We start from the raw sequence: 24,026 nt of genomic DNA, 5'->3' as shown, positions 1-24,026 counted from the left end.
TGTCAGGTTGGGTTTTTTCCTTCCATATTTCTAAGTAAAAGTCACAACTTTGTTACCACAATTTTGCTACCTGGGGTTAAACTGTTTGACTACTACTTGATAACTTTTACATTTTACTTGATCACTGAAATTAGATTCATGACTCTAAATCACGACTAATCATCACTCTGAATCCTTGTTAATTTCCACGCAATTTCAGATATTTAATTTTTACCATTTTTTGTTGAATGACTATTCTTTAAATTCTATAGTGCTTCACAATATTCAAGAGTTTCACAGAGATGATTTCATATCATCCCCTCTACTTCCCCTACCCATTTACGCCCCAAACAATTTCAGATTCTATTTAATAAAGCAGGTTCTAGAAACAGTTTTGCAGAATAAATTCCCACCAGTTGACCTAATTGAGCACGTTTTTGCCAGTGCCTCACGGCAGCTACTGAGCTCGGCCAACTCCGAGGCTTGGCGAGCCACATGGTGGGAGGTAGGTAAAGCCGGAGCCCTTCAAGGCTGGGCGCCACGTTGCTTTTCCCTTTTTGAATAGGGAGACAACGCTTCTGTCTATTGTGTAAACCGGCCGAGAACTGCGTTCATCCGCACAGGAGCTAAAGCGCGATCGGAATTAAAGCGCCTTCTAATCCGACCCTTTGGTACCATGTGCGTCACGGACTCATGTTGAGTTTTAATGCCTGGCTTCGTTCGCCTTGGGGAAACACTTAAGAGAATGGCCGAGTCCCTCAGCAATCTCGGCGAAGTGCACGAGATCAAAACGACCACGCCATCCCAGCAGTGGCCACAGCCCCCACCGAACCCCGCCAACTCTCTGGAGGACCCACCCTTGTTCCCCGCTATAACCAGTTGCTTTACGCAGCGCTACCCAGCCTTCCCTCAGTCCGTCCCCGCTCTCCCACCCACTCAGCATTCGACCCCAGGCTCTTAGTCCCCAGTCGGACAACAGACAGCCGTCTCCCGCCCAGCGGCCACCCTAAACCCTGAACCGCAACGCGGCTGGCTGCTCCCCGCGCTGCTAGCGGGCGGGCGGCCAGCCAGCCGCAACTAGGCGGCTGGTGATTGACAGGATGCTGGAGCAATCAGCTGCAAGGGCGGGACGTTGCGTCACTTCCTGTTCTTTTGGGTTTAGCCGGGGTATATAAATTCGCTGCTCACGCAGTGCTCTCGCTCCCACAGTATGGCCGGCGACATTAGCTAGCGCTCGCTCTACTCTCTCTAACGGGGAAACAGCGGACTACAAGAGACTGAGCTGTATCTGCCTCTATTTCCAACAGACTCACGTTCAACTTTCGCTCACCCACACACACAAAGCCGGGAAAATTTTATTAATCCTTTTTTTAAAAAAGTTAATATAAAATTATAGCAAAAAAAAAAAAAAAAAAGGAACCTGAACTTTAGTAACACAGCTGGAACAATCCGCAGCGGCGGCGGCGGCGGCGGGAGAAGAGATTTTAATTTAGTTGATTTTCTGTGGTTGTTGGTTGTTCGCTAGTCTCACGGTGATGGAAGCTGCACATTTTTTCGAAGGGACCGAGAAACTGCTGGAGGTTTGGTTCTCCAGGCAGCAACCCGACGCAAACCAAGGATCTGGGGATCTTCGCACCATCCCAAGGTGGGTGCTCGGGGCTCTCGCCCACAGTCGAGTCTGGGGGACTGTCGCCGCCTGGGAGGCACCAGCCTGAGGCGGGGGGCCGTGGCTTGGGTTCCTGTAGTCTTCAGGTGGGGGCAGGTCCGCGTGCGGGAGGTCGTTTTGGCAGTCGTGGAAAGGGCCCCGGCCCTGGGGGTGAGCAGCCAAAGGTCCACGCGGGGCCCGATCCAGCTTCTCCCGCCACAGTTGCCGGGCCGGGCGCTGCCCGGGGGGAGGGGAGGAGGCCGGCGCAGCCGCGTGCTCAGGTAACGTCCCCGGCGCGGCGTGCGGGGCGGCGGGCAGCGCCGTTCCGGGTGGTTTAGCGGCCCTCACCTTCCGACTTACTCCCCACCGGCCGGATTTGGCGGTCCGGGACCCCGGGTGGGGTGTCCGGAGGTGGGGGCCGCGCGGGCTCCCTCCCGGCAGGTGTGGCTCGGCGGGCTTAGTCAGGCGCTAATTCGGGCGTGTCCGCCTCGGGAGTGGAGGAGGGAGGGAGCGGAGCGGATCGGGAGCCCGATTCGTTCTCTCGCGTGCGGCGGGAAGGGGTGTGTGTGGGGGGGCCGGCCCGGCCGGGGCCGAGGGGCTGACTAACAGGCCTCCCGCCCGCGGTCGGCGCTGGCAGCATGTGGCGCCCGGGCGGCGGGGATTGGACGGGAGCAGCTGTGCCGCAGTGGCTGGGCCGCACCGCCGCCCTAATGTGCTTTGCACCAGAGCCCTTTCGGGGCTGCCCGGGAAGACGGCCGGGGAACCCACCGAGGCTGGCGCCCGAGTCTCTTGACCTTGGGCTGTGTAACCTGTTACCGAGTCGGCGGAGTCCAGAGTGGAATGAGGCTAGCCTGAATTTACGGGCTAGAGGCGGGTCGGAGCTCGGACATAATACCTTTAATGCCTAATCCTGTAAAGGAATCTGGGGCTCCAGCCTCCCACCCCGGGCAGTCATGCGAGAGAGCTGGGCGATCGCGCAGAAAAGAAGAGGGCTTGTAGTGGTCTTGATCCCAGCGCAGATGAGGGCGCGGGCGACCCCGATGGTGGCGGGGCCGGCTTTTCCTCCCGGGGTCTCGGACCACTAGACACCCCTCGCCATTCTAGGCTCCTTGGTGCACAAGTGCGGATAGTGTGCCTTGCGGCGGAGGAGCCGGCGCGGCCGCTTCATTGAAAGGCAACGACCAAAGAGCTCCTGGGTCGGACCCGGAGCCTGCCCCGGGGTGTGGGCCAATGGGCGTTTCAGGAATGTTGGCTGCACTAGCCGCCTTTCCTGACAAAAAGCAACTGGGGAAGGGAATCTAGGCGGACACGTGCTGCCGGGACTTTTAAGGCGGTCTGTCTTGAAGGAATCTCCCGTAGGAAAACCTCGTGTTAGCTAAAATGTGACCAGTTTCATTTTTCAAGCTTTGTGCGACACTTAAGAGGTCGTAACATGGCCCCTATTCTAGGAAGCAGTTACTTATAAATATGGGGAAGCTTAGTATTTCCTCCATTTCACAGATGGGATATCTCCCTCGTGTTGGTGATATATGCCTTTGGTAAACGATTGTGATAGGATTATCTAGGAAATACTGTCAGGAAGAACTAATGTGCAAAAACAAGTCATATAATGAATAACAAAATTTTCTGCTCCGGCTCTTTAAATGAGTTGAAGCTTTATTAGTAAGCACGCGTTCTTAATAAAGGGAAGGGAGTGTTTCCTCCCTGAGTTCTTGGGCAAAAACGCCAGAATTTAAGCTTAGGCTTTATTGGTTAAGAGTTCTTAAAAAAAAAAAAAGTTCTCCGAATCAAGGAGAAGGAGAAAGGCTTATAAATGGGCAGCTTGCTTTCTTTTAAATGTTTGAGAACGACTTTTGTACTTTATCAACTGAAATTGTTTTACTGCTTCAGCGTGGATCTTAAAGTGATGGCAAAGGTTATACCTTGAGGGACAGAATGTTGGTTTTGATAAATCTGATTAAGTGCCATAAGTTTTGTAGATGCTTGGAATTCCTTAAATCCCATAGAAGGGTTGTCAGTCATCTAGAAGAGTGATGCATAATGAAATGGTTAGTGCATGGCCTATGGCATGTCTAGATTTGAGTTCAAAGATCATCTAATAGCTAGCTGTTTGATATTTTTGCCTCTCCAAAATGGAGAAAATAATGGTACCTCTTCATGGGGTAATTGTGAGAGTTAAGTGGGTTAATACATATTCAGTACTTAAAACTGTCTGAGACACAGTAACCACTCTTAAGTATTAACATCTTCCTCTCTGATTCTTTACCTTAAGGACAGAATCTTTTTCTCTTCTCCTTGTTTTTAAGCAAACCAGGCTAGAGGAGAAAGTATTTCAGTTTATAGTCAAATAGGCAATTTAAAATTACATGATGCCCAAGCAATTTGGTGTATTTTTATTCAAGTAGAAGAGATGGTGAGCTTCAGATTGCTTAATGAAGTTAAATCTTAATTCTTCCACGGAATAATCTTTAGTAGTTTTGTTTTTATTTAATGATATAAATGTTAGGAAGGCAGAAAATCCTTCTTTTTACTTGCCTCACATCTCCAACCTCAGTAATTCCACTAAAATGCAAATAGAAGAAAGTCAAAAGACATTCACAGACTGGAATAAAATAAACAAATTAACTATACTGTTTGTAAAACATAAAACCTAAGGGCATGGAAGGAGTTAAGATGTCCTAAGAGGGCGTCACTACCAATGCTAAAGACATTTAAAAAGCAGGATATTACAGGAAAATTCCTAGGAAAGTACCTTCCCACATTGATGCAAGAAGAAATAGAAATCCTAATAGTCCTATAACCACTGCATGAATTGACTTAATCACCCATAAAGAAAAATCTAGGCCCAGATGATTATACTGGAGTGTTCTAACACTGAAGGAAAAAAATAATTCCAACCTTTTTCATACATTACATTCATAGTATTACATTCTAATTAGTTAACAGAGAGGGAGCACATAGCACAGTTCCTTTTGGGGTTTGCATAATTTTGATACCAGACCCTGAGGAGAGCTGTGAAGGAATCAAGGTTTTCATGCACTGCAGATGGGAATGGGAAACAGTGTATCCACTTGGGAAAATGGTTCCGCAGTTTCTTAATAAGTTACTGTGCCTGCTAAGTTGCTTCAGTTGTGTCTGACTCTTTGTGACCCTTTGACTATAGCCTGCCAGGCTCCTTTGTCCATGGGATTTTCCAGGCAGGAATATTGGAGTGGGTTGCCATTTCCTACTCCAGGGCATCTTCCCAGCCCAGAAGTTGAACCTGCATCTCTATGTCACCTGCATTGGCAGGCAGGTTCTTTACCACTGGAGCCATCTGGGAAGCCCTAATAAGTTAATACATCTCTTATATGATCTAGGCAGTCTAATTCACTCATGTGTTTGCCCAAGTGAGCAGGAAATATGTCCATACAAAGACTTTTACATAATTATGTTCTTAGAAGCTTTATTTTGCAATAGCTCCAGAACTGAAAACAAGTCTCTGTATTCATCCTATAGAATACTACTTGGTAGTTAAAAAAAGAGTGATGAACTGTTATTGACACATGCAACAAATGATTGTGCTGGAGAACAAATAATAAGCCCCATGAGAAGTCCTTAAGATTCCATGTCTATAAAATCAGAAAATACATACATGATAGGCAAAGGATGGGAGTTAAGGGAGAATGGTGTATTACAGAGAGGCATGACAGAACTTTTAGGGGTGATGCTAATCTGCCAAAGCTCAGATGGTAATCCACCTGGAATTCGGGAGACCAGGGTTCAATTCCTGGGACGGGAAGATCTCTTGGAGATCTTCCCCCTGGAGTGGGCGTGACAACCCACTCCAGTATTCTTGCCTAGAGAATCCCCATGGACAGAGGAGCCTGGGGGGCTACAGTCACAAAAGTTATGGAAGTCATAAGTACATCTCAAAATTTTCACAAACTGATCCCATCATGTAAGCAGCCTTCATATCTAGGGAATGTAACTAGCCAGAAGTCCCCCTGTGCCTCCTTCCAATTATAACCTGTTCCGCTCTCCACCTAAGGGAACACCACTATCCTGAGTTTTAACACACCATGGTTTTCTCTAAACAATATGTGTGCTCCCCTGTTAGATACACACACCTAGGAATGGAACTGCTAAGTAATAGGGTGCATATAGTGCTTCTCTGGCTGGTAAAGCTCCGGGGTTGGGAAGTTCCCCTGGAGAAGGGATATGCTGCCGGTTCCAGTATTCTTGGACTTCCCTGGTGGCTCAGATGGTAAAGAACCTGCCTGCAACGTGGGAGACCTGGGTTTGACCCCTGGGTTGGGAAGATCCCCTGGAAGAGGGATGGCAACCCACTCCAGTATTCCTGCCCTAGAGAATCCCCATGGACAGAGGTGCCTGGTGGGCTACAGTCCACGGGGTCCAGAGAGTCAAACACGACTGAGATAAGCACAGTACAGGGTGCGTATATTCAGCGTAAGGGTGCGGTTGCTCAGTATCTTCATTTAACACTTGTGTTGTCTTTTTCATTTTAGCTACTTTGTGGGTGTATAGTGGTCTGTGTATTTCCCTTCAGACTAATGGAGTTGAACATCCTTTTTATATCTTTATCCACCATTCGGCTATCTTTTGTGAAATGCTTCTTCAAGTCCACTTCTTTTTCTTTAGGGATGATTTTTCAGTTTGCAGGAGTTCTTTATTATAGATGAATTCTCTCTCCAATATGTGCATTACAAACATTTTCTATCCTCTGGTTTCCTTTTTCGTTTTATTAATGACAGTTTAGAAAAATGTCCCATTTATCAGTATTTCCACTAATGGTTCGTGGTTTTTCTGTCCTCTTTAAAATAATCTTTGCTCATCCGGAGGTAATGAAGATGTTCTTTTTTCCCTGTAAACTTTGTTTTACTTTTCATATTTGGATCTGGAATTGATTTTTTTAATATGGTATGAAGGAGTAGAATGCACTTGAAGCAAAATTGGCCATCTTTCCAAGCTTTAACTCCAAGCTGGAACCCACTTTCTGTTAATGTTTCCCACTGTCCTGTAGGCTACTTAGTAGAATTTCCCTTCAGTGTAATCTGAATGAAGTACATAATACTGAGAATCTTTTGTTTTATCTTTTCTGGCATGGCTTGGATTAAATAATACTGATTGATAATATAATATGTTAAATAATAATAAATATAATAATAAATATATAAAAATATAATTATAAATAAACAATAAATATAATAATAAATAATAATAAAATATAATAAATAATATGTTAACATATTAATAATATGTTGGAGAAAAGCAATAGTCCAGATATCCAAATGAATAAGACAGGTGATGTTTTCTAAAACTGACTACTTCACAAAGTAATTAAGGTTGAAATATAAAAAGAGGGAGTAGTATATTAGGTTTAACCTGTGGTTTTCTCTACTAGAATTTTCAGATTTCAAATGATGTTGAATAGAAATAGACCTTTATGTCTGTTTCTATAATTTCTTAAGAGTTGCTGGACTAAAATGCTGGACCAGACAAAAGCCTTTTTAAAAGAAATGGCAGCTATGGGGAGGAAGTCTGTTAGAAAATAAGAAATTTTGGTGAGGAAAGATAGTTTGATCTTTCAGGGCTCTAAAATTGACTTTCCTTTTTGCTTTAGAGTTCATCCCAGACCTGGACTGTTAGTAAGGAAATGGGTTCACATGGGAAATTGTAGGGAATGGAGGTAAAGAGAGTAAATGTTTATTAATTGTGGAAGGCTAGAGGTGTTTTAGCTATGTGAAAATATGAAAACTACAATCTGTAATGTTAATATTGGACAAGACATTTAGGACTACTGGCATTTTCTGCTATTCTTTCTCTCCTTCACTTAAATTTTATATGATAAAATCGTCAGCAAAGGACTGGGAGCAGTTGCAAAAATAGTAAATTACACCTCAGCATTAATTTTCCCAGAACTCATGCCTTACTTGACTACATCATTGCAGCATATTGCAATATCAGTAATTTACACTGAAGGAATTTACAACCCCTTGCCAAAAAACCTTTTAGGGTAAATATTTTGTAGTAGAAGGGCTTCCTATTGAATTAAGCTTCTCAATACATTCCTTGCAGCCGTTTCAAAAAACTTGAACTGCTGTCTTCAGACCACCTTATTTTGAGAGGTACACTTTGAAAGCACTAAAACAATGTAGCAGTAATGATGATTTAATTTTTAGGTAAAAGTTTGAGGTGGAGAACTTAAGTTACTCTGATTGTAATTACCAGTGCATTCTGGGTTGATTTCTTTGAACAGAAGATGAAAGCTTATTTCTCTGGGTATCTGAATTAAATTCTGCTCAGCCTAGACTTCGCCGAAGAGTAGTCTCGTCTTTCAGGGTGGGTTTGCCTCAGACTGCTCTGAGGACTGCTACTGCCGTGGCTGTGAATGTAAGGTGATGAGGAGAGTGTCTGAAACAGATGAGTCAGGCTGTTGACTCAGGAAAGCTTCAAATAGTTCAGTTGGGTAACTTTTGGGGTAAATTACTTGATAACCCTGAAACCAGTGATTTTTGCTTAAAGGAGGAAATCTGTTAGAGGAACCTAATCACATGGAGGCCTTTTAAATAAATGCAGGTTTCCAGGCACCATCTGCAGTTTCTGACCCACTATATCTGAGGATAGAATCCAAGGGATAAAAGCAAAACTGTTCTAAAGGGTTTTTTCCATCTGCCACAGCGTTCTGTTCCCTCTGTAATTTACTTCTTTTAAAAGTCTAACATTGACTTCCCTGTTGGTCCAGTGGTTAAGAATTCGCCTTGCAATGCAAAGGACACCGGTTCAATCCCTGGCCTGGGAAGATCCCGCATGCCACAGGCAGCTGAGCCCATGTACCACAACTACTGAAGCCCACTCATCGTAAAGCCTGTGCCCCTCAACAAGACAAGTCACCACAGTGAGAAGCCCCCTGCTCACCACAACTAAAGAAAGCCTGTGCACAGCAGTGAAGACCCAGCACTGCCAAAAATAAATAATTATTAAAAAATAGAAATCTAACATTAAGTCTAACCATTTTAAGTGAACATTCAGTATTAAGTATATTCACATTGTTGTACAAGAGATCTGTCGAACTTTTCATTTTGCAAAACTGAAACTACCCATTAAAGGTTAATTTCTCCTCCGCTCTTCCTCTAGTCTTTATCAGTCACCTTTCCTTACGATTTGACTACTTTGGATACTTCATATGAATGTATGAGATGAGTACCTTATATAAGTGGAAACCTACATCCTTTTGTAGTGGTACTCATCCTTTTCTGACTGGTGTGATTCACTTAGCATGAAATTCTTAGGTTCATTCACTTTGAAGCATGTGATAAACTTTCCTTTAAGGCCACATAAGCCATTTTTTTGCATACACCACATTGTCTTTATCCATTAATCCCTTGATGGACATTTGAGTTGCTTCCTTCTCTTGACAGTTGTGAATAACAATTCACAACAATTTGCAGGGCATGTGCAAATGTCTCTTCCAGATCCTGTCTTGAATAATTTTATTATATATATACACACACACACACACACACACATACACACCCAGACCCACCCAGAAGTAGAATTGTTGGATCATGTGGTAATTCTGTTTTTACGTTTTTTTTGAGGAATGTTCATAATTTTTCCATAATGGCTGTACCATTTTACATTTTCACCAGTAAGTTCCGTTCAGTCACTCAGTATCTGACTCTCTGTAACCTCATGGACTGCAGCATGCCGCCCGCCGCCCCTGCCCCGGTCCATCACCAACTCCCAGAGTTTACTCAAACTCATGTCCATTGAATTAGTGATGCCATCCAACCATCTCATCTTCTGTCGTCCCCTTCCCCTACCCTCATCTTTCCCAGCGTCAGGGTCTTTTCAAATGAGTCGGCTCTTTGCATCAGGTGGCCAAAGTATTGGAGCTTCAGCTTCAGCATCAGTCCTTCCAATGAACACCCAGGACTGATCTCCTTTAGGATGGACTGGTTGGATCTCCTTGCAGTCCAAGGGACTCCCAAGAGTCTTCTCCAACACCACAGTTCAAAAGCATCAATTCTTGGGCGCTCAGCTTTCTTCATCGTCCAACTCTCACATCCATGCATGACTACTGGAAAAATCATAGCTTTAACTAGACAGACCTTTGGGAAAGTCATTTCTCTGCTTTTTAACATGCTGTCTAGGTTGGTCAAAACTTCTTCCAAGAAGCAAGTGTCTTAATTTCATAGCTACAGTCACCATCTGCAGTCATTTTTGGAGCCCCCAAAAATAATCTTTCACTGTTTCCATTGTTTCCCCATCGATTTGCCATGAAGTGATGGGACCAGATGCCATGATCTTAGTTTTCTGAGTTTTAAGCCAACTTTTTCACTCTTACTCTTTCATTTTCATCAAGAGGCTCTTGTTCTTCACTTTCTGCCATAAGTGTTGTGTCATCTGCATATTGAGGTTATCCATATTTCTTGATTCCACCTTGTGCTTCATCCATTCACCAGTACTGCACAAGTGTTAAAATTTCTCATTTGCCAACACTTGTTCTTTCCTTTTTCCTTTTCAGTATCTGACATCCTAATGAGCACAAGGTGGAATTGTGATTCGCATTGTCTTATGATTAGTGGCATTGAGCATCTTTTTATGTGCTTATTGGCCATTTGTATGTCTTTTGGCGGGGGGGGGGGGGGGGAATTGTCTATTTAAGACCTTTTGCTTACTTTTAAATTAGATTATTTGTTTTTCTTATCGGAGTTCCTTATTTATTCCGGATACTAACCTCTTATAAGATGTAAGATTTGCAGGTACTTTTCCAGTTCTGTAGGTTGTCTTTTCATTCTGTTGATATAAAAGTTGTTTGATGCAGGTCTGTTTGCCTATTTTTGCTTTTGTTGCCTGTGCTTTTTGTGTAACATCCAAGAAAGCTTTGCCAAATCCAATATCATAAAGTTTTTCCCCATGTTTTCTTCTAAGAGTTTTATAGTTTTGTGTCTCAATTTAGGTGTTTAAATCCATTTTGAGTTATGCAGTGTAAGGTAAGGATTCCGTTTCATTCTTTGTGCAGATCTGGTTTTCCCAACACCAGTTGCCCAAGAGACTGTCTTTTCCCAATCCACAGTCTGTCCTGCTTGCCGCCGCCCCCGCCCCCCCCCCCAACCAAGAAAAAAGGGTCGGGGACTCCCCTGGTAGTCCAGTAGTTGGGACTTGGCCTTCCAATGCAGGGTGTGCTGGTTTGATGCCCTGGTCAGGGGGCTAAGATCCCATATACCTTGGGGCCAAAAACCAAAACATAAAACAGAAGCAACATTGTAATAAAGACTTTAAAAAAAGTCCACATTGGGGGGAAGAAAAGTAGCTGGTTAGCCATTTCTAGTTTTACTCAGTCAGATGACATAGAAGTCTCTTATCTTAATTGTATCTTTTCCTATGTAAACACTTCAATTTGTTTTATTTTTATTAAACCACAGACTAAAAACTTTTAATATAAAATATGGGAATTACCTGGTGGTACAGTGGATAAGCATCTGCCTGCCAATGGAGGGGACACAGGTTTGATCCACATGCCTCAGAGCAGCGAAGCCCATGAGCCACAGCTACTGAAGCCTGTGTTCTAGAGCCTGCGTGCTGCAACTCCTAGAGCTGGTGCACCTGGAGCCCGAGCTCTGCAACAAGAGAAGCCACCGCAGTGAGAAGCCCATGCACTGTAACTAGGGAATAGCCCACGTGCAGCAACAAAGATTCAGCACAACCAAAAATTAATTAACTGATTAAAAATAAATAAAATATGGCATGCCATTTATGTTTTACTTTTCTGGCACAGTGACTAAGATCATTTAGTCTATGTACTGTCATTTGTAAAGAGCATAGTATTTGAGATATTTATCATGAACTGGGTGTGGCTAGGATCCAAAAAAGCTTTATTTAAGGAAAAAATAAGGGGTTTATTTTTCTGTCAAAATGTGACTTTAATTTGTTGAAATTCTCAACTGTTTTCTCTCTCCTTTTTATGCTCATGGATAGCATTATATTGACTTCTTCAATTCTAAATCTGTCACATTTTTCCTGCCCTGTATTTTTTTGAGCCATCAGTTCTCTAGATTGTTTTTATAATTACTTGGTTGGTAGACTCTTCAACTGTGTTTGACTTAGAATGTTTTAAAGCAGTTCCTTCCATACCATGACTTTGAAAAATACTAACTACTTAAGGGTTTCTTTTAGGTGAGGAAGAGTATGGTTGCAGAATTTATTAACAGTGACAGAATGAGTGCAGGAGGATTCTTGTTCCATCAAGATGGAGTAAGCACATTCTCCTCTCACTAAATGGATCTAGAAACCCTGGACAGAATGGACAGAATGCATGCAGCAGCTGAGGACTCTGGAAAGTAAATGTTAGGTGAATTGGAGAAGGAAGCCAGAACTCAAAACATCACTGAAATATCCATGAGTTTGTTTCTTTTTTCTCTCTTGGTATCTCCTGGGGTGGTCTCAAAAGCTGCCAGAAACCTGGAACTGCACACAAACTGAGCTCTTAGAGAGGTCTTTTTCTGGAAGGTGGACAAGGAACGGAAGGGGGCCCCCTTTGGGTTAGAGAGAGTGGGGAAAATCCCTTTTTTATTTCTGTATTGCTTTGCCTTTTTTTTTCCCCCCTGTTCTTTCCTGCTGTAGCTCAGGCAGTCCTGTAGCAGACTGCTGCAGAGCCAGGAAACTAAAGCCTGGGCTTTCTAGCCAGAGGACCAAGAAACAGGCCGTCTTCACCTCCACCCCGTGCTACTGAAGTAGGAGTTGTCGTGGAGATTATGGAGATAGTAACGTAACACATAGAAGTTGGATGAGAATAAAGAGACTGAACTTAACCATTTCAACTGTCTGCTAACATAGTTTTTAAAAATCAGCATGCTCCATAGGTTTTGAAGATTTAAAATCATATAATATGATGTCCAGGATGCAATCACAAATTACATACAAACAATAAGGAAATTGTTTCAAAGGGAGACAGTCTAGTAGACTTCACCCTCAAGGTGGTGCAGGTCAGGATTTAAAAGCAGTTATCATAACCATGCTATAAGAAGCAATAACACAAATCTTAGCAGGGAAACAGAAGATGGAACTAAAAAATAACTACTGGAATAAAAAGTTTACTGGATGGGCTTGTAGAGTAGAAATGACAAAAGAGTGAGTGAACTTGAAGATAGATCAGTAGGAATGGCCCAGTTTGAAGAATGTTGAGAAAAAATTTCAGATGTATACTGAAAATGAACAAATCCTGGTCAAAAGTTTTAGCATTGTGTCAGAATCACAGAAAGAAGAGTGTGTTATGGAAAAAATAATCTATGTTTAAGTTTATGGATGGATTCTATAAACAGCTAAGGTATTAGCAGTGAAATGAGTAAGCTTCAGTTACATAGATTAAGATAACATTTCAAGTGGAATATATATATATATCTGGTGCTTTAATAGAATAATTCTGTTAAATGAATATTTTTAATAACTCACCCTGAACTATTAAGGTAACATTTTAAAAAACAGTAAAGGATCATGTAGCGATTTAGTTTTTTTTTTCTTTTTTTAAGCTTTTCGTTTTATATTGAGGTATAGTTGATTAATAATGTTGTGATAGTTGCAGGTGGACAGCAGAGGAAGTCAGCCATACATATACATGTATCCATTGAATTTCTCTCCCATCCAGGCTGCCACATAACATTGAGCAGAGTTCCCTGTGCTACACAGCAGGACCATGTTGGTTATACATTTTAAATATAGCAGTGTGTACATGCTGATTCCAAACACGCTAACCATCCCTTTTCCCAATTCTTGCCCTCTAGTAACCATAAATTCTTCCTCTAAATCTGCCAGTCTGTTTCTGTTTTGTAAATAAGTTCATTTGTACCATTTCTTTTTAGATTGCACATATAAGGCATGTCATTAGATATTTCTTATCTGGCTGACTCACTTCACTCAGTATGACAATTCTGGGTCCATGCATGTTGATCAAAATGGCATTAAGTTCTTTTTCATGGCTGAGTAATAATTCCATTGCATTCCTGTACCACATCTTTTTCCATTCCTCTGTCAGTGAACATTTAGGTTGTTTCCATGTCTTGGCTATTGTAAACAGTGCTGCAGTGAACACTGGGGTGCATATATAATTTGGAGCCATTTTTTTCTCCAGATATATATATGCCCAGGAGTGAAACTGCTGGTTCATCAGTTCAGTTCAGTCGCTTAGTCGTGTCCGACTCTTTGCTGCTCCATGGACTGCAGCACGCCAGGCCTCCCTGACCATCACCAACTCCCAGAGATACTCAAACTCATGTCCATTGAGTCGGTGATGCCATCCAACCATCTCATCCTCTGTCAACCCCTTCTCTTCCCGCCATCAATCTTTCCCAACATCAGGGTCTTTTCAAATGAGTCAGTTCTTCACATCAGGTGGCCAAAGTATTGAAACTTCAGCATCAATCCTTCCAATGAATATTCAGAACTGATTTCCTTTAGGATGGACTGGTTTGATCTCCGTGCAGTCCAAGGGACTCTCAAGAATCTTCTCCAACACCACAGTTCAAAAGCATCAATTCTTCTGCACTCAGCTTTCTTTATAGTCTAACTCTCACATCCATACATGACTACTGGAAAAACCATAGCTTTGACTAGACAGACCTTTGTTGGCAAAGTCATGTCTCTGCTTTTTAATATGCTGTCTAGGTTGGTCATAGCTTTTCTTTCAAGAAGCAAGCATCTTTTAATTTCATGACTGCCGTCACCATCTGCAGTGATTTTCAAGCCCCCCAAAATAATCTTTCACAGTTTCCATTGTTTCCCCATCTATTTGCCATGAAGTGATGGGACCAGATGCCATGATCTTAGTTTTGTGAATGTTTTAAGCCAACTTTTTCACTCCTCTTTCACTTTCATCAAGAGGCTCTTTAGTTCCTCTTCACTTTCTGCCATAAGGGTGGTGTCATCTGCATATCTGAGGTTATTGATATTTCTCCCGGCAATCTTGATTCCATCTTCTGCTTCATCCAGCCTGGCATTTCTCATGATGTACTCTGCATAGAAGTTAAATAAGCAGGGTGACAAAATGCAGCCTTGACGTACTCCTTTCCCAATTTATAACCAGTCTGTTGTTCTATGTCCAGTTCCAACTGTTGCTTCTCGACCTGCATACAGATTTCTCAAGAGGCAGGTCAGGTGGTCTGGTATTCCCATCTCTTTAAGAATTTTCCACAGTTCGTTGAGATCCACACAAAGACTTTGGTGTAGTCAATAAAGCAGAAGTAGATGTTTTTCTGGAACTCTCTTGCTTTTTCAATGATCCAGCGTTTGTTGGCAGTTTGATCTCTGTTCCTCTGCATTTCCTAAATCCAGCTTGAACATCTGGAAGTTCACGGTTCATATGGTAGTTCCATTTTTAGTTTTTTAAAGAACCTCCATACTGTTCTCCATAGTGGCTGTATTAATTTATATTCCCACCAACAGTGCAAGAAGAGTTAGTTCCTTTTTCTTCACACCCCCTCCAGCAAATGATGGCCATTCTGATGGGTGTGAGGTGATGCCTCATTGTAGTTTTGATTTGCATTCCTCTTAATTAGTGATGTTGAGCATGTGTTTGTTGGCCATCTGTATGTCTTTGGAGAAATGCCCTATTTGGGTCTCATTTGCCTTTTTCTTAATAAATTGCAAATATGTAGTATAATTTTCTGGATTTTGGTTTGCTTCTTAACATGCTATAGCAAAATGCATCCATCTTACTTGGTGTATGTGTCAGTATAGATTATTTTGAAACAATATTAAATGTTGGTATTCATAAGAGAGGGAAGATCCCCTGGAGGAGGGCACGGCAATCCACTCCAGTATTCTTGCCTGGAGAATTCAGTGGACAGAGGATCCTGGAGGGCTACAGTCCATGGGGTTGCAAAGAGTCAGACGGCTTAGCAGGCATGGAGCATAGTGATTGAACTTAATGTCCAGCCCCTCTCCCCATCCATAGGTCAGGGGCTGGATAGGAAGTTCCAACCTTTTAATCACAGGGTGAACCTTCCTGGCAACAAGCGCCAGCTTCACTTGCTTCCAAAAGTTACTTCATTAATGTAACATTCATAAGTGAAGGTGGAGCGAGAAAGACAAAAAATACAAAGCATGATTTTAAATCATGGTGAGACTTGTAATTTTTATGAGAGTAGGCAAGTACTGTTATAAATTAATCATCCTCTTTTTGGTTAAATAATAGATCCGAGTGGGACATACTTTTGAAGGATGTGCAATGTTCAATCATAAGTGTGACAAAAACTGACAAGCAGGAAGCTTATGTACTCAGGTAAGTCCTCTGAAATAGTATTGGTTAACCGATTTCAGTGTGAATCATACTTTATATGGGAGAGTAAATTGTTCCTTTATATACTGGTTCTGTAATTATTTTTAGCTTTTTTTTTTTTTAATGTGTAAAATAAAATGTTTACCTCAGGTGTCCCTAGGCAATAGGGTTTTTGAAGTCTTACCTAATAGCTCAAGGTGACTGCCATCTTTATTACCCTGGAGGTTAACAGGAAGTTTCTGCAGAAGAGGGTTGAATGGCATTGTTCCTTTGCCCTCACTTCTTTTATTTTTAGTATGTGCTTCTCTATCAAAGTCTGAAGCAGAATGAAAATTAGCTTCACCATAGAAATAGGATTGCTGTTATTTAAGAGAAGAAAACCATGCAGTTCTTTTTTAGGTACAGAGATAGAATGTTGGGCCTTGAGGCTATTGTATTGAACATGGTGCTTGCTTTTACTGTCTATATTTGACATATATAGATGTTTATCAAATGCCTATTAGGTGCCAGGCCCTAGGGAAATAATAGTAAAAGCAAACATTCCTTTCCTCATGGAACTTACTATCCAGTGAAAAGTAATGAGATGGTTACAGACATACACGTGAGAACAGGCAGTTCAAGATGATGTAAAGAATGAATTTAGTAAGTGTCCTAGGTTAGGTTAGGTGAGGAGGAAAACTGACTAGTAAAAGAGGGTTTGTGTAATGAGCTAATCTGCTTTATACCTAGTTTATGTTTCTGTGGGATCTTTCATGTAATAGAAGAGGAAGAATTATTTGCTTCCTTGAGAACTTAATGTTTAAAATTATTAGCCAAAAATTTACACTTTAAATGATAGTCCAATAATAAAAGATTAAGCATCTCAGTATTACATAAACATTGTTATAATATTGTGACTTTCTTTTAAATGCAGTGAGAGTAGCATGTTTGTCTCCAAGAGACGTTTCATTTTGAAGACATGTGGTACCACCCTCTTGCTGAAAGCACTGGTTCCCCTGTTGAAACTTGCTAGGGATTACAGTGGGTTTGACTCAATTCAAGTAAGTAGTCAAAAAACATTTATCCTTTTGGTGGGGTATAAATGTTAGAGTTCGATGATGTGCCTGGTAAATAAATTTGTATACTTGTTCAATTGTAATGACTAAGGACACTCACACCATGGAGAGAAAGAATGCCTGATACTCATGAACAACAGAAAATGTGGAGGAACCAGAGAAGGAATTGGGATAAAACTCAAAATGAAAAAAAAGAAAACCAGATACTTTCAGTAGTTAATTCCTCAACATTATTACTATAAATGGTGGAGAAAATAAGAAAAGAAGGGAAAGCAAGAAAAATCATCTAGACTTCATAATAAAGAACTGATTGTATTAAAGAGCAATAGTCAGTTAATTCTTGAATGCTATCAGACTTTATACTTGGGTTTTAATTGCTGTGATAAGATGCTGAATTTTAATATTTAACTTAATTTGTAAATATTACTAAATAATTTACTCAGTTTTTCCTAGGGCAAAGGACAGCTGTCATTGGGACCTAAAACTGTTTTTGTTGATCCTTATAAGATGATCTAAATTGAGCAGTATGTTAATTTTTGGATTACTCTTATCAGCAGTATGTTAATTTTTGGATCAGTACATATTCTCCCACAACATTTTTATTACCTCCCTATTTTAAAGCTCAAACTCCTGCTCTAGGGAATCCCCTGGTGGTCCAGTGGTTAGGACTCTGTGTCTCTATATAACACTAACTCGTGGGTATTGGTCTGAAACCTTACTCTTTGACACAGTGGCCTTTATTTTTCTCTGTCGGCCAGCAAAGTGCTATATAGTCCACGGGGTCGCAAAGAGTTGGACGCAACTGAACGACAGGATATGCACACATGAAGTACTACAGTGTATGTTAAGTGTCATTGGGAAAAAATATTTGTGGAGATAGTTTTGGTTTTGATATGTGTATGTAGAAAATAGTCGATTGGTTTAGGAAAGGTGACAGAATTCTGTGTGTGAAGTTATCTGTCTGTCTTTTTAGAGCTTCTTTTATTCTCGTAAGAATTTCATGAAGCCTTCTCACCAAGGGTACCCACACCGGAATTTCCAGGAAGAAATAGAGTTCCTTAATGCAATTTTCCCAAGTAAGTTTAAGTAGAATTGAATCCTGCTTTTTAAAGTTAGATGTGTGTGTGTTGTGTGTGTATGCCTGTGTACCAAACATAGCACTTTATATAGTTAAGATAAATGTATCAATTTAACTGATTATAAATTTTTGAGTATTGTTGTATAACTGTTGAAATAATGGGAGAAAAAAATCAAGTAACTGATCACCTGCCAGATGGAGAACTCATCTTCTAGCCAGTTGCTGTCATTTATGTCTGTTTTAGTGGGTATGCAGGCTGTTATCCCTTCATCCAGAAACATGCCCCATGACTTCATAAACCCATGCTGAGATACTGGTCCATGTTAAGAAACTACCATGCTGAACGGGAGTTGAGCTGGCTCAAGAATGGTCAACTGAAGTGAGTTCGTGGTGTCACTTCAGCTAAATTGGCGAGATTTACTTCTATCCATTTATATAAGCTTTTACTTATAGACCTTTCTTTTTGAGCTTCAAGGACAGGGGAGTAAAGGTTACCTAATCTAACACCCTTATATCCTAGAAGAGGCTAAAATCCTAAGATGATTTTAGTAACTTGGCGCAGAGTCATTCACAAGGATGATTTTAAAAAAGAAAATCTTCTAAAGGTTTCCGTCCTACCTGCTCTTATCTCATCTACTATACTAGGCTATATCAGGGTACCACGTATAATTTAGTTTAAATATCAACCAACTGTTAACTTACTATGTTGAATGAGGCCTTGAAACACCATGGGAAGAGGAGGACATACTACATAACTTCCATTTACTTGAGAGAGTAGATAAATAGGTGACCAAATTCCATTACCTAATGGAGTTTTAGGGGAGAGTAAACCATAGTTTTCTCAGCACCATTCAGACTGGCTTATTAGCTGAAGTGCATCTCTCAATGATAGCCAATAAAATGTTTTCTTAAAGAAGGAGGGGGATCTTGCCTACCTGCTATCAGATGGATCTGTTAAATTTATTTTATATTCTCCTGCCTCAACAGATGGAGCAGCATATTGTATGGGACGCATGAATTCTGACTGTTGGTATGTTGGACCTAATTTGATGAAAGTTTTGTTTTATATCAGATTTCTTTTAAACTTGCAGTTGTCATTTTTAGAAACTATTTTGTACTTTTATATAGGTACTTGTATACTTTGGATTTCCCAGAGAGTAGGGTTATCAATCAGCCAGATCAAACCCTGGAAATTCTGATGAGTGAGCTTGACCCAGCAGTTATGGACCAGTTCTACATGAAAGATGGTGTTACTGCAAAGGATGTCACTCGTGTAAGCATTTTCAGTAACAATTCTGTATCCTGCTTGGCAGCTAAATATTTTGGCTCATTCTCTGTTTCTCTTCCAGATTTGCTTTTAATTCAGTCTTTGGCTTTTTTCCCAGGAGAGTGGAATTTGTGACCTGATACCAGGTTCTGTCATTGATGCCACAATGTTCAATCCTTGTGGGTATTCAATGAATGGGATGAAATCGGATGTAAGTAAGAATATCTTGCTGAATAATTTCAACCTTTAAGTGTGCCCTTTCCATTACTAACACAAAGCTGTTTCTCTTAAGGGAACTTATTGGACTATTCACATCACTCCAGAACCAGAATTTTCTTATGTTAGCTTTGAAACAAACTTAAGTCAGACCTCCTATGATGACCTGATCAGGAAAGTTGTGGAAGTCTTCAAGCCAGGAAAATTTGTGACCACCCTGTTTGTAAATCAGGTAATGTATTTTTTTCGTCGACAATAAAATCTGACAGAAAATAAGGATAGTGAGGCATGTCATAAAATGTATTCTGAGATGCCATTTAATCAGCCAGAGATAACCAGAGATACTACTAATTGAGGTAGTTGGTAGATGAGAAGCTTTATGCATGTCATTAGACTTCTGGGCCTTGTTTTATATCTAGCCCAGTTTGTGGGCTCCTCTTATTGTGTTTTCCCTGTTGATAGACCTTGGGGATGGTGGTGACAGAAGACATAAAGTGTCCCACTGCATCCAGCCCCTAGGAAGTCAGCTAAAATATTTCAGTTCCATGGGGTTGGTTTTTTGTTGTTTTGTCTTTTTAATTTTATTTATTTGTTTTTGGTCGTGCTGGGTTTTCGTTGCTGCACAGGCTTTTCTCTAGTTGTAGAGAGCGGGGGCTACTCTTCATTGCAGTGCGTGGGCTTCCATTAACGGTGGCTTCTCTTACTGTGGATCACAAGCTCTAGGGCACGAAGGCTTAGTCATTGTGGTACATGGGCTTACTGGCAGGCAGATTCTTTATCACTCTGCGCCACCAGGGAAGCCCCCAGTGCCACAGTCTTGACTAAAACAGCAGTCTTAAATACTTACTGCATGACTGCTTTGTTTGAAAATATTACTGCAGATTGGAAACGCTAATGGTTAATTTCATTTTCTTCCCCAGAGTTCTAAATGTCGCACAGTGCTTTCCTCGCCCCAGAAGATTGAAGGTTTTAAACGTCTTGATTGCCAGAGCGCTTTGTTCAATGATTACAATTTTGTTTTTACCAGTTTTGCTAAGAAGCAGCAACAACAGCAGAGTTGATTAAGAAACATGAAGAAAAAACGCAAAAAGAGAACACACATAGAAGGTGGTGGTGGCTGCTTTTTAGATATTGATACCAAGGGCCATGCTTTCCATAACCACCACCTTGTAGTTGCAGAAAGCCCTAGATGTAATGATAGTGTAATCATTTTGAATTGTATGCATTATTATATCAAGGAGTTAGATATCTTGCATGAATGCTCTCTTCTGTGTTTAGGTATCCTATGCCACTCTTGCTGTGAAATTGAAGTGCATGTAGAAAAAACCTTTTACTATATGAAACTTTACAACACTTGTGAAAACAATTCAATTTGGTTTACACACAGTGTAATATTTCTCCAGGTGTCATCCAAAATTCCCCACAGACAAGGCTTTCGTCCTCATTAGGTGTTGGCCTCAGCCTAGCCATCTGGGACTGTTCTATTAATTGCTGCCAGGATTTTACATCCAGTTACCTCCACTTTCTAGAACCTATTCTCTACTAATGTTATTGAAACCAATTTCTACTTCATACAGATGTTTTTGCAACAGCAATTAAAGTTTTTCTTCCACGAGTCGAGTCCTCTAAGAAAACAATTGGAACTATCCATTTTGTGTATTTCTATTTTAACACTGCTTCCTGTACTTGTATTACTTTGATTCCTTCCGTTTACCATGGTGTCTCCCCTCCCAACCATACCCCCTCAATAAAGCAATACACTGTTACACTGTGGGTTTTATACTAATCTATACCCCCAGAGGGGGAAGGCGGGGGTAGACCCTGGGCTTAATTTTCTTTTAAGGTCAAGGGAGTTTGACATTTTTCATTACCATGAGCTCTTTTGGAATAAACTATTGTTGATTAGCAAAGAAGGTGTATATTGGTACCAAGGGTATGTTGGCAGAACTGTATGGAAACTGTGCCATTTGGTGTCCCCCATTAAATGAGATGAGCTTCTCCTAAGTACCATGTCTTTATTAACTTGCTAAGTGAGTAGTACAAATGAATTTTTATCACAGTTTATTAGTGAGGAGATTAAGATAAGGATATTGGTTTCAACAAATCAAGTCAGCTCAGATGATTCACATTAACTTTTACTTTCTTAGCCATTTCCACTAATTTCTGTTAATGATATGCCATAAATTTTGGTTCAAAGCAGATTCAGTGTCTTTGCCATCTTGTGATTTAAAAGTTCTGTGACTTTATGATACATGTAATAGTGTTCTGACTTGGTTCCCCTTGTTTGTTTGTGTTCCTTTCACCATGGAATAGCATCAGGTGATGAGTGAGAACTGCTAAGGTTATTCAGACATACTCAGTGCAGCAGAATGCCATCCACAAAACGTTACACAGAATTTCAAAGTGGTTGATGGGAAATGACCCAAAAATACAGGCATAAAAGAGTTGGCATCTTTTAGCTGTATTTGCTAACACTCACATTTAAGCATTTGATAAAAGAGCAAAGTTGACTCAAATTTTTTATTTATTCTTGTCCTCAAACGATTTTTGATTCTTTCTGGATTGATGCAGTGAAGCTTTTGTTCCTTCCGTATTTATAAAGGAAACACTTTTTTTAGTGTTTCTGAACATAAAATCTGCTTGGTTTGAAATCAAGTGGTTGGAACACTTGACTTTTATTTTAAGCGCATTGTTGATTCAAAGCTTCATTGAAGAAGCTTTCAATCAATGAATCATTCTGATTTTCTGTAATTACGCACAGTACCTAATGTTTCGGTGCTATTATGAGGACCAATGCTCAAAGTGGATTTTGTTCTTGAACAGTGTCCCAGTAGATTTGATGACATTTATTGGCTTGAGGTCTGATTTTCCTCCCCCTAATAGATTTAAAAGATTTCTATTTCATGTTGAAGACTTGCACAAATTTTGTATGGAACAAAGCCTAGAAAAAAAAAGAAAAATAGATTGAATAGTAATCTAAATTAATCCTAGTATGTATGATAGAGGAGGGAAAACTTTGGTGCCATAATTTCTCTCTTCATGGTGTTGGACTTGAAATGTATTTCTGTACCCACAATTTAAGCTTCAATAAAGGTTTGCTTAATTGATTGTCTAGTGACATTCAGAAAGTTTTCTGTCAATGTATTTTTTTAAATAGTATACATGACCAAATACTAGGCTCTATATAAAGTTTTTATAATTAATTGAAGAAATTAATATTTAATGATTTTTTTAAGGTTATGGGAGATGTTATAAAGATAAGATCTTTACGTTCTGGGAGAACAATTTTAAACATTTTGTTGTTGATAGTAGCTTCATAACTGAAGCTGAAAGGAAATCATCTGGGCTGTATCCCAGGTTATCAGAGTAGGAAGAGTGTAAGTAGAATAAGAATGCTAGAGTTTGGAACTAGAAGAGTTTGAAGATGGAATATTCCAGCATTTATTATGGAATAGGTACTTCCTGGTGGGGTGGGGAGCAGAGGTTAATTCACAGTTCTTGCAACCAGAACATAGTTAAAAGCTTTCAATCGTTGTGCCATGCAGGTACATAGCTCATCATTTGGCAAAATTTCAGTTCTTCAGTCTCATATACAATAAGCTAAAAATTGGAATCTTTATTATATTCAGATCTTTCTTAAGCTTATCAGAATATTGTCCAAAATTTGAGTTAAAAAAGGTTGATCTTGGGGACCTCCCTGGCAGTCCGTTAAGACTGTGCTCCCAGTGCAGGGGGCACAGTTTAGCTCTCCAGTCAGTGAACCAAGACTCCTGAGTGCCACAGAGCACAGCTCTAAAAAGAAAAGGTTGATCTTAGAAAAGCAAGATGTTAAAGGTGTGTGCAGTCCTACAATGCCAGATTGTTTTGTAGGAACAGGTAACTTGAGTTTGGCAAACACCTGGTGTTAACTGATGAGATTCAGGAGAAAAGACTTTCATTGTCTTAGCCAGATAACGCCACTTCCCAGCTACCCACCTTCAAACTTTACATTTTCATCTGCCTTCTCTTTCTGTTATAATGGAAGAAGTATTAGCCCTTTGAATTCCTAGCCGCCCTTTCCTGCCTCTAGAGACTAAAGGAGTTCACTGCAGGTGTGTCCACTGTTGCTCCCCATCAGTTTGTTTTACTTCCCACTTCTGTTTGCTCCTTAGGATTCACTTTGTTAGTCCTTTACAGCATGAGAAGTGTCAATTCTTATCCCCAAACTGAACCATCTTCAAACTACTTGTAATCCAGTATTTTCCTGAGTGCTCAAACCAGAAACATAGGATGAAACTGAGGCAGAGTCAGAGGTTTGTGATGTAACTCAGATTGGAAGAAAACTACTGGCAGTGTGAAGAGATGTCCAGTATGTTGTTGGCGTAGGACATAGCAGCCTACTCCAGTATTTTTTGCCTGGAGAGTCCCATGGACAGAGGAGCCGGGTGGGCTACAGTCCATGGGGTCACAAAGAGTCAAGACACAACTGAGCAACTGACACACATGTGAGCTAGAAGACCCCAAATAGG

At 40.8% G+C, this 24,026-nt stretch overlaps 2 protein-coding genes across 2 annotated transcripts in view; one reads left to right on the top strand and one right to left on the bottom strand.

Annotated features, from left to right (window-relative positions):
- The window catches only part of CDK19 (cyclin dependent kinase 19), a 268,286-nt gene that overhangs the window by 205,029 nt on the left and 39,231 nt on the right, over positions 1-24,026 (bottom strand). The gene's annotated exons all lie outside the window — the stretch shown is intronic.
- Positions 1,188-22,625, top strand: AMD1 (adenosylmethionine decarboxylase 1). The gene is made up of 9 exons (XM_065911822.1): positions 1,188-1,624; positions 15,819-15,905; positions 16,816-16,942; positions 17,931-18,033; positions 19,023-19,065; positions 19,164-19,308; positions 19,421-19,513; positions 19,595-19,750; positions 20,439-22,625. Exons 1-9 carry the CDS (start codon positions 1,515-1,517, stop codon positions 20,577-20,579), a joined length of 1,005 nt encoding a protein of 334 aa, XP_065767894.1. The 5' UTR covers positions 1,188-1,514; the 3' UTR covers positions 20,580-22,625.

This window comes from Muntiacus reevesi, chromosome 19 (genome assembly GCF_963930625.1).
Source record: "Muntiacus reevesi chromosome 19, mMunRee1.1, whole genome shotgun sequence".
Classification (NCBI taxonomy): Eukaryota; Metazoa; Chordata; class Mammalia; order Artiodactyla; family Cervidae; genus Muntiacus; species Muntiacus reevesi.
The sequence above is the reverse complement of the archived record's forward strand: the minus strand, read 5'-3'. Positions and strand labels throughout refer to the sequence as shown.

What these genes read in the sequence shown, in the direction of transcription:
- AMD1 (XM_065911822.1), top strand. Translation starts at nt 1,515, where the DNA reads ATGGAAGCTGCACATTTTTTCGAAGGGACCGAGAAACTGCTGGAGGTT. An exon ending in CGCATGAATTCTGACTGTTG is followed by an intron (nt 19,066 to 19,163) that starts GTATGTTGGACC and finishes ACTTTTATATAG; the next exon opens with GTACTTGTATACTTTGGATT. An exon ending in TGAATGGGATGAAATCGGAT is followed by an intron (nt 19,514 to 19,594) that starts GTAAGTAAGAAT and finishes GTTTCTCTTAAG; the next exon opens with GGAACTTATTGGACTATTCA.